Source organism: Lactuca saligna, chromosome 4 (assembly GCF_052625555.1).
Source record: "Lactuca saligna cultivar CGN05327 chromosome 4, ASM5262555v1, whole genome shotgun sequence".
In the NCBI taxonomy this organism is placed as follows: Eukaryota; Viridiplantae; Streptophyta; class Magnoliopsida; order Asterales; family Asteraceae; genus Lactuca; species Lactuca saligna.
Genome location: NC_136420.1, coordinates 53401963 through 53411648, shown reverse-complemented (window position 1 = coordinate 53411648; position 9686 = coordinate 53401963). Strand labels below are relative to the sequence as shown.

The 9686-nt window shown below is 33.7% G+C and overlaps 2 protein-coding genes across 3 annotated transcripts; one reads left to right on the top strand and one right to left on the bottom strand.

Annotated features, from left to right (window-relative positions):
- The first annotated feature begins 762 nt into the window (after nt 1-762).
- On the top strand, nt 763-4344 carry LOC145041871 (peptidyl-prolyl cis-trans isomerase FKBP43-like). 2 transcript variants are annotated; one of them, XM_078990079.1, is made up of 12 exons: nt 763-846; nt 1053-1126; nt 1705-1937; nt 2022-2161; nt 2249-2501; nt 2646-2837; nt 2935-3057; nt 3172-3297; nt 3383-3611; nt 3710-3836; nt 3949-3997; nt 4068-4344. In XM_078990079.1, the coding sequence occupies exons 1-12, from the start codon at nt 834-836 to the stop codon at nt 4147-4149; spliced, it is 1641 nt and encodes a 546-aa protein (XP_078846205.1). In that variant the 5' UTR covers nt 763-833; the 3' UTR covers nt 4150-4344. The 2 variants fall into 2 exon arrangements, with proteins under 2 accessions (XP_078846205.1, XP_078846204.1); XM_078990078.1 differs by having other exon boundaries at nt 2249-2573.
- A 980-nt stretch (nt 4345-5324) lies between these two features.
- Nucleotides 5325-9336, bottom strand: KU80 (Ku80 family protein). Its single transcript, XM_078990077.1, has 12 exons — nt 9233-9336; nt 8390-8482; nt 8247-8298; nt 8017-8148; nt 7508-7911; nt 7112-7398; nt 6833-7028; nt 6550-6756; nt 6299-6466; nt 5909-6229; nt 5692-5822; nt 5325-5579 (listed from the first exon to the last, which is right to left on the bottom strand). Exons 1-12 carry the CDS (start codon nt 9245-9247, stop codon nt 5528-5530), a joined length of 2058 nt encoding a protein of 685 aa, XP_078846203.1. The 5' UTR covers nt 9248-9336; the 3' UTR covers nt 5325-5527.
- Nucleotides 9337-9686: the final 350 nt, after the last annotated feature.

The window sequence follows — 9686 nt, the reverse complement described above, 5'->3', positions numbered from 1 at the left end:
TTGTATTGACCCAATGGTAATTTGGGAACATGGAATGAAATTGAGGATTCCATAGTTACATTAGGTACCTACAATGATATTGGTTGTGGTTTTATGTACTTGAAAACACCCAATGATGTTTTAAATGATTTGGGAATGAGTCATATTGGATAAAGAGCGTTCCTAATCAACTTGAGCTCTCAACTGTTTGATTTGAGTGATTGTAAGCATTATGAACTAGTTAATATACTTATTTCCTAACTGAAGTACTTCAATTTTAAATCTTAAAATAAGACATACATACCCCACAACCTATACCAATGTGACCACCACCTTACATCATCAAACACTTATGAAATATAGTGTTCCCGAACACCTCCAAACTTCATTATAAAGAGATAACACAAGATAGAAAAATGAGAAAGGAGCTTGGTGCCCGTCCACTTGATCCGCTTCAGTTGGACCTGTTTTATTCGGAACGTGGTGTATCTGAGGGATGTCCGAGCTCCATGTCGCCATCGGAACCCTTCGGGGACATATGCCGGATAACATAAGGATTGTCTTTCAATACAATCTTTTGGAAAGGGTAAAAAAACTTACAATTACTTTAGTAGAACCTTTTAATTGTAGTGTGGTTTAAATTCTCCCGCGCATAAGCAAAATACGTCGCGTGCATCTAATCTTAACCGTCCACGTCTGCAATTGGTGGTCCACCCAACAAATCGTAATTCCTGCCATTTTCCGACTTTATAACCTTTTTATTTAAACCCTAGTAACACCAAGGGTTTAAACAGAAGGAACAGAAACAGGGGTTCTTTTCAAAACCCTAGCAATTCGATTCCCAAATTCTTATCATGGCTTTCTGGGGTCAGTCTTGATTAAACTATCTTAAATTATTGGAAGTTTATATCAAATTTCATTGTAGTTAGGTTATTTTGCTCTTAGTCCGATCGTATAAATTCCGACTGCATCATATGTTTTATCATGTGTATCATGGATTTGCGTTTACCGAACACAATTTCTCCTTAATATATATTTTTTTTACGATTAATGTTTCGATTATAATACGTTAGGAATCGAAGTGAAACCTGGAAAGCCGTATACGCATTCATCCAAAGAGGGTAGAGGACGACTGCGAATATCTCAGGTAGATGCTTTATCTTCCACTGAAGTGTTATTGGGCGATTTTTTTCTCTATGGCGATGATTTTTTGGGTTATGAAATAATAACAATAATGAACAAAACAATGTTTGACGATTTTGGAGAACTAAAGGGTATGATCATCCACAGATTCATTTTCAAAACTTCTAGGTTGACGAGAGTGGGGCCAGGAAATCTCTGTTCTATATGAATTGATATGTATTAGTATTACTAATGTCATCTACTGCTTTTGGTTGTCATCTAATCTCTGTAAAACTTCTTCCAACAAAAATTAGTGAACCAAGGGTTAGTATGTTCACTGATTTAGTTGGAAAATGAAATGAAGAGTGTGTTGATCATATCATCTGAGGCTAACAGCGATAAAATATATTCTAAATGTGATATGATAAGATCATCTAGGTTATGAAGCAAGAACAATAGGATTTGAATTTGTCACAGGTTAGATAGATTCTCCAAATCTTAAGATATTTGGAGATCAATTTCAAAGCAGGCATCACACTTTCTGAATGGTGTTTAATCTATGAAATTCTCCATGTGATTCTACTTCTTTTGTTTGCATTTTAGGCGACATTGGCTACTGGATCTGCAACAAAAAAGAGTCTGGTCCAATGCAATGTAGGAGATAAAAGTCCTGTTCTTTTATGTGCACTTCTTCCTGATAAGACTGAGTCATTGCAATTGGATTTGGAATTTGATGAGGCTGAAGATGTAATCTTTTCTGTTATTGGTCCACGAGGCGTATATCTCACTGGATACTATGTTGGCCACAGCCGACAATCAATTTTGCAAGATGATTCGTATCCTTTGTTCATTGAATTTTTTTCTTCACCCCTTTTAGAAAGATGAGGTAATGTTGTTTTTCCTTTACTATGATGGCAAAGAGAATCATATGGGGAGGACATTGCAAATTCTGAGACACAGGAATCTGATCATTATAGTGATGAGGATGAATATGAGGACAGTTTTATCAATGATGATGAACCTGAAGCTCTTACACCTTCTCCTATCTCAAGTGACAGAGGTTTTATAAATTCATACATTTGTTACTTCAAGAAAATGATTCATGAAGCTCTTTCTCATTCGAATGAATTTGATTTTCAATGAGCAGATGATGATGATGATGATGATAATGATGATGGAGAATATTTGGAGAAGAAGAAAAGAGATGTGAAGGGCGGGCGTAGACGACTCAAAAAGAAGTGTCAGTTAATTGAATCTGATGATGAAATGGTGTTCTTTGAGATTGAGGATAAAAACTCTTCTCCAGTTGCATCCATACAAAATATCAATAAATCAGAAGATTCAGGAAAGAAAATCAAGAAAGAAACAACAGACAAAGAGACAAAAAACAATGATGATGCGTACGTGGATTCTCAGGTTCTTGATTCAAAGGATGATGTTAATGTACACTTAGTAAATGGCAAACCAGAAGAGTGAGCAATTAACTAGTTTTCTCCAAAAAAAAATTATCTTATTTATCTCTTAATAACAATATATTGCAACAGGAAAGGGGCTGAAGTGGTGCCTGAAAGTAAATCAAAACCTAAAAAGAAAAAACGAGGGTCCTCTAAAGAGAAGGATACTGTTCCTCCTTGTGTTGATGAGAGCATTGCTCTTAAAGTGGAAAAAATCAAGCAGAATGAGGAAAATCCCAACAATGTTGATGACAAATCTGTCGTTGAGGTTGTTGCTAATGAGTGAGTATTCCTGCATTGTTCTCTACTTAATCTTGTTTTGTCTTTATATAATCTTGTTTTTAATTTTGTAAAATGATATTTTTCATGTAATGAACAGGGAACCTGCAGAAGCTCCTGTAAATGAAGCAAAAACAAAGAAGAAAAAGAGCAAGAAGGGGAATGCTGTTAAAGATGATGATGATGTGTTGGTTGCTAAAGATGATGAGAAGGCTAATAATATGTAAGTTTGAGCATATTATTATAGTAGAAGGGATTTTTTGTTTTTCAAACACATGTATATGTCTTGACCTCAAAAGGGTACCAAAAAGTGAATAATTTTGCTTCTATAAATCAGGGGTGTTGGGGAAGTTATGGGTGAAGAGAATGTGAAACCAAAGAAAAAGAGAAAAGCACGTGGCAATTCAGTTGAGATGTTGGGTGCAGAAAATAAACAGGAGGATGATCTACAGCCAATAGACAAGTATGCTTTTGTGTTTCACCTTTGGTAATGCAAAATGATTTGAAATTCTAGTTTGTATAACACAAGAACAATGAATGAAATGCAGGAACTCTGGAATTGATTCTAAGCAGTTAGATAACGGAAACCATTCAGAGGAGAAGAAAGTTAAAAAGAAAAGGCGAAAATCAACTGAGGCTGAGGTTGAGGTTGAGGAAAACACAAATATGGAGGTTGAAAAAGAAAATAACAAAAAGACACTGTCTAATGGACTTGTTATTGAAGAGCTTGTGACAAGCAACAAGCCTAAAGGAAAAGTAGCAGCTCCTGGGAAAAAGGCAAGTGTTTTCAACCAGTTTTTAGTTGGCTCATATTATATAAATATAAATATGAACATATTGAAGAATATGTTATGGTACATTACATTTACATACAGGTGAAGGTAGAATATGTGGTGAAGTTAAAGGAGAATGGACAGGTTATTGATTCAAATGGGGAATCCCCTTATAAATTTCGACTAGGTGATAAACAAGTTATAGAGGGGCTCAATGTTGGTGTAGATGGTATGTATATGTATTTATAATCTATTGACTTTTTTAGATTAAAAAATATATATTACTAGTAGTTGATGATGTTACAGCTTACATTGCACGTGGTGGTGTTTTGCTATTGCAGGTATGAGAGTTGGTGATAAAAGGAGACTTACCATTCCACCATCAATGAGGTATGTAAAAGTTTTTTTTTTTCTGAATAAAAGCATCATTTAGTATGGGGATGTTGTTGTTGTTGTGCAGGTTGGGGTATATAGGAACGGGTGAGAATGTGCCTCCAAATTCATGGCTGGTATATGATGTGGAATTGTGCAGTGTCCATTGATACCATTTCCATTCTTGTTGGATTTTTCCAATACATACAAAAAGTTTTGTTCTTGTTAGAGATATGGGTCTCTTATTGTAAGAGTATGAATGTGTTGAGAAACATTACATTTTTGTATTTGCACGGAGGGGGGACATTTTGTTACTTAAATGCCCAATTTTGGTCATATTTTTAATTACAAACATCTTTCTTCAATGAGTTAGTTTCTTTCTTCCTTTGCTTTTTATTATGTTATGGGTCGTTGGCATTGGGATTAACACCATGGATGCTCCAAATCCAAAATATTTTGTGCAATTGTGCTGTGTTTCTACATTTTGTTTCTGGTTTTATAATAGAGATGTTAACGAGGGTCAAATTTTACTTGAGCCCATCTCCTCTCCTACCTTAATATCATTTCACTTTTTATACCAAAAAAAATTCAACTATATTATATACCCTTTGTATTTGTTAGTTTTTTACAATTTTGTCTTAACTTTAAATTGTCTAATTAACCAAGCATAATTTTGAATTAATTTTAAATGACTGCTACATTTTAAAATATACTACACAACTAAATTAACTCTATTAATAAAATCAAACTCGAAACAACTAAAATAAACTAAACATATTTAAACACAAACTTGAAGAACCGCAAAAGACATGAAACTTTATTGTCAAATTTGGTGGTAATGAATACACCAAATTTATATTATACTATTCAGCAACACCAAATCTGATGTAGAAAATGGTGTTGGGTTGGAGTGGTTTTGCATTATTTTTTACATAAAAAAAGTGATTTGATGTTTGATTGGAGATGCCGAAAAGAGTTAAGAGGAGTGGTTTTCAATTTAAAACCCAATTGAAGTGGACATTGAGATATACATTTAAAAATTAATAATATACATAGTTAGAGCAAATTGGGAGGTTAACAATAAGATAAATGTTTTGGGGAAGATTTAATAATTTGAAAATGCTTGCTATGACTATATTTTAGTCTGTATTGGTGTTTGCATATACTGAAATGGCTAAACTCACCCTTCGAACTACTGGGATGTTCTGTTTATTTCCAATTAATCTATTGATTTTGATCACAGAAATATATATTTTTTTTTTACAATAACCACTTCCTCTACTTTTTTTTAACCTTTTTATTTTGTTTCATGAGACATATATCCTAAAAATGTGAATACTATCTGTAAGACTAACAATATATCCATCCTAGCACCTTTCATTTATAATAGGTGCCTTAAAGGCACTATGATTAATAATTAAAAACACACAGTAACTTTTTCTACCATAAATACATATGCCCAAAATCCACAAAGCTTTCATTACAGACATTAAACCTTCTACTCCCAAAGTTGACGCATCTTCAAAAACATAAAACTTACACCATCATTCAAGTCTCGGCTTTCACAAACAAGCTTCTAGCATCTTTGTCTGCAATGTCACTGCTCAAATCACCAAAAAAAATAAAAAATTTTACATGAGTTTGAGATTGATAAACATTTACTCAATCACACATATAGAAAAAAAAAATTAAATTAAATTAAAAATGAATACCTGTCTTCAGCCTCTGTTTTGGTAATAAATGTAACATCTTTTGAAGCAAGAAACTCACAGAAACTTTTTAAATCTTTCTCTTCGCAGAATCTATAAAGGTGTTGCAGAAAATTGTTGAATTGCTTCGGTTCCTGTACAACATATATAGTAAAACAACATTGTAATTAACTAAATAAAAAATAATTTTTTTTCAAATTTCAGAAAAAAAAAAACTTACTTGCTCAATGACACATCCCTTTCTGAGAGCAACCAAACATTCTAAAGCCTTTGGATAATTATCCCCTTCATACGAATTCTCCACCAAATCCAATACTTTATTTTTCATGCCAAATATTGCTTTACTAACCCACTCAGGGCTATCTCTACGCGATATCATAGCTTCAAAATCTTGTACAGCTGTCAACTCCCCAATTGTCCCCACCTTCACTGCTGATGTGGACCCTACTATGTCCATCGACTTGTTTTCAATTTTACCAACTTGCCCTTCAAAAGATCCAGACTTTTGATCCCTCAGTAAGCGCCTAACCGATTTCTTCAGCTGAAAATGGATTCTTAAATGTTAATTTCCAGAAATAGAAATTATAACACTAAAGATGAAATAAATAACCTTGGGATTTTCTTTGAGTTCAAAATTTCTACAAAACTCATCAATTACAAGCTTCTTCTGTGATACTACTTCATGATCAGGTTCTGTTATTCTTTTCAGAGTTGAATCAAGTGGTGGCACTGCTGCATCTGGATTCTTTGATTTCAGTTCAAGATGGTGGTAGAAACGCTGCACAAATAGCAAAGAAAAGTCAATGTAATTACCAAAACACTACATAAACCAAGGGCGTTTTTGACTTTTCGCAACTCTACCTCCAAAACAGGATTCGGAGTGAACTCAGGGCGTAAAGCTTCCTCCTTGCCAGCTGGTGCTAAATCCATCATCATCACCAACTTATCTGCAGCTTCTTGCTGTTCCTTATTTGGCTGAAGTGATTTTGGAAGGTTGCTGAAAGAAGGAAACTCAAACTCCCTTACATCTTCAGCAAAAGGAAGGACATTGAAGTAAAAAGAATCCGCCTGTCATTCCACACAAACATCAAAAAAGACAAAAATACCCTTCCGTTCAAAAAACTCACAATCGAGGACTACTCACGATATTATCTTTGTCAGATACATTAGGAGTTAAAACACCTATAACAACATTTGCTTGCCCTTGTCTCCACACACATCTCAAAATTCCAACTTTGTCCATTTCCTTCATTGCCCTTGCTAATGCAGAAACAGCAAGAATTGCCTTTTTGTTGCCAGGGTCAGCGATGATAATGTTGACATCTTTCATGTAGTAGTGTCTTTATAAAAATTGAAAATAAAAAGTCACGTATGTTTATAGATTATAACATCAATATTATAATAAAGAAAAGAAGTTATATACCTCATAATATTTGAAGCACTTGTGAACCCTAAAAGCTTCACGCCCTTTTCTGGTTTGAATTTGGCTGCTTCAAATTCTGCAGATGAGATAGGAATGACTTGTGGGCCATATCTGTAGCCTTTTATTCTTTGTTCTGGAGGGACAACTTTACTAGGATCTTGAACACTTTTATACTCGTAATCTAATTTGATTTCATGTGTGGCAAATTTATCTGTTGAAGGGGCTTTATCGGAATATTTTTTGAGAGTTGGGAATTTTTCTTCAGATGTTTTCTTGTATACCCAAACCTAATCATACCAAGGTTATCAAGTAAAAGAATAAACCAAACTTTTTTCTTTAACTTGCCCTAGAAAAAGCAAATAAAATTGGGCAGAAAAAAAAAGTTAATGAAATCACCTTGATTTTACATGTAGGGCTTAACTCAAGATCACCCCTGAATGTGGTTACAGGAGCTAGGTTACGTGTTCTCAATGCACCTAATAGTGAAGTTGAACTTTCAACATGAACAGCTTTTGCTTTTGTCTTTTTTGAAAATATACTCAATAGCATATCATTTTCTTCAATTGTGGTATTATGTGGGACCGGGTTTTGATCTCCTCTATATATGATACAATCAATTTTCATCCCATGTGCAGCCATCTGTTCAGCAATGGTGTAGACTTGATCTTCTTTTGTACCTTCATATGGATCTTTAATAGGGTACATGGCATTAGTTATGAGACAGATACGTTTTTTACCCTTGATTGTATCTTGGTATTTTTTAATTAGCATATCCATTCCAACAACAATCGCATCCATAACTATTGTAAGAGGTCAAGGTACCAAACGGGAAAATTTTAAAAAACCAATAAATATAATGTGGATATTAAATGATTATAAAAAATGTAAAGATAAATGTAGGATACAATCTCCAGGATGTGTTCCTTGAGGAAGTTGTTGTGTAACATCAACAAGATCTCCATCAACCACTTTGATTGGCTGTAAAACTGTGACATGTTCATATCCACCTACTTCTTTCATCAAATCATTGTCGGTATCTGTATATTTAAATTGGTATTTTAAATATTTTAAATAAGATAATGGACAAGAAAATTACAAAAGTAGACACCTTTTTGGTCAAGTAAAATGATATTACCTTTTGTTCCAAATACAACAACTCCTACTTCATCATATTTGTTGAAAACCAGCTGCAAGGATAGAACATTGGGTGATTAAAACAAGTTAAATGATGTAAAACCTATGGGATTAACCCTTATAACAAAACAAGAAAAAAATTACCTTTTTTTGTATTAGCAAAGAACAAACTTTTTGAATCTCTGGTAAGACACTGTGCATTGATGGACCAACATCAATCAATAAGATCAATGCTTCCTGTATATATTCAACAACAGTTAAAACTGTAAGCAAAAACCAGTAATTGATCCATAAATAATCAAACATATTAAAAAAGTTATGAAAAAAAAAACATTTAATGGGCGTTGTTAAACCAACTGATGTATGAAATCAACAAGCAAAAACAAATAAAAGTTGATTTGAGTATCAGCAATTGGGATGTTTCTTGCCCTAAACAAGCATTAACATGGTCAGAAGTTATGAAACTCGGGCTATAAATAGCTTAACAGCAAAATACTAGTTGAACAGGTGGCCTTCTGAGATTTTAGCAAGTGTGATGAATCTGCAGTCTGCTCGACTGAAACTAGTTGAACTCAATGATGAAGTGCTTGGTATTACAACTGACATGATAATGCCTTTTTTGCCCTAGCAAACATTTACTTAGTAATTACATAGAATACAGGCGGATTTCAGCGTTTTAGCAGAGATTACGAAGAGCAGCGTCAACTCGTTCAGTCGTTCATGAGTTCACTTCTCGAAAAACAATTTGAAAACAATCAAAAATCAAAAGCAACAAAACTAACTTTGATTTTTCTTTGCCCTAAGTAGACACCAAACAGTGATTCCACGGAAAGAAAGATGAACTATAACTATGTGGAGTTTCCTTATATTTGCAATGATCATGATCGAAACCATATAATGTTCAAGTTAGAAAGCTCAACAACAAAGCATTAAACGACTGCAGGTGTAAATACTGTAAAATAAACAGAAAACGAAATGAAGATTGACCTTGTTTCGAGCCATTTTCTCTGGAAAGAAAATACGAAGACGGAGGTTTGAATCGTACCAGAGAAGCCAGAAGATGTTCCTCCCCTTTCCCTTCCCGCCCCCAAACTTTGCGGACCTATAAATGAAGGCCCAATGACGTACTCCAAGTCCAAGACGAGTTCAGACTTAGCGGATCGATGTTTCATTAAATTCTTTTTTTGTCTTTTTAATATTATAATATAATTACTTTAATATATTTTGGTTTTTTTTTTTTTTTTCATATAAAATTTCCTGAAAAATACATTCTTAATAGATTAATGATACTATGACATCAGTAGAATTGGTGCAGGCACTTCAAATATTTTGGGCTTGCGATAAGCCAATAGCCTCGATTAGTAGATACCAAACATCCATTATATGCATTAAAATTTAAAATATTAAAGTTATATAAAACTACATTGAAATTTGTGGGTAT

What these genes read in the sequence shown, in the direction of transcription:
- LOC145041871 (XM_078990078.1), top strand. An exon ending in GATGAGAAGGCTAATAATAT is followed by an intron (nt 3,058 to 3,171) that starts GTAAGTTTGAGC and finishes TCTATAAATCAG; the next exon opens with GGGTGTTGGGGAAGTTATGG. An exon ending in TAGCAGCTCCTGGGAAAAAG is followed by an intron (nt 3,612 to 3,709) that starts GCAAGTGTTTTC and finishes ATTTACATACAG; the next exon opens with GTGAAGGTAGAATATGTGGT.
- KU80 (XM_078990077.1), bottom strand. An exon ending in TGTTGTATTTGGAACAAAAG is followed by an intron (nt 8,149 to 8,246) that starts GTAATATCATTT and finishes TTAAATATACAG; the next exon opens with ATACCGACAATGATTTGATG. An exon ending in GCCCTACATGTAAAATCAAG is followed by an intron (nt 7,399 to 7,507) that starts GTGATTTCATTA and finishes TGGTATGATTAG; the next exon opens with GTTTGGGTATACAAGAAAAC.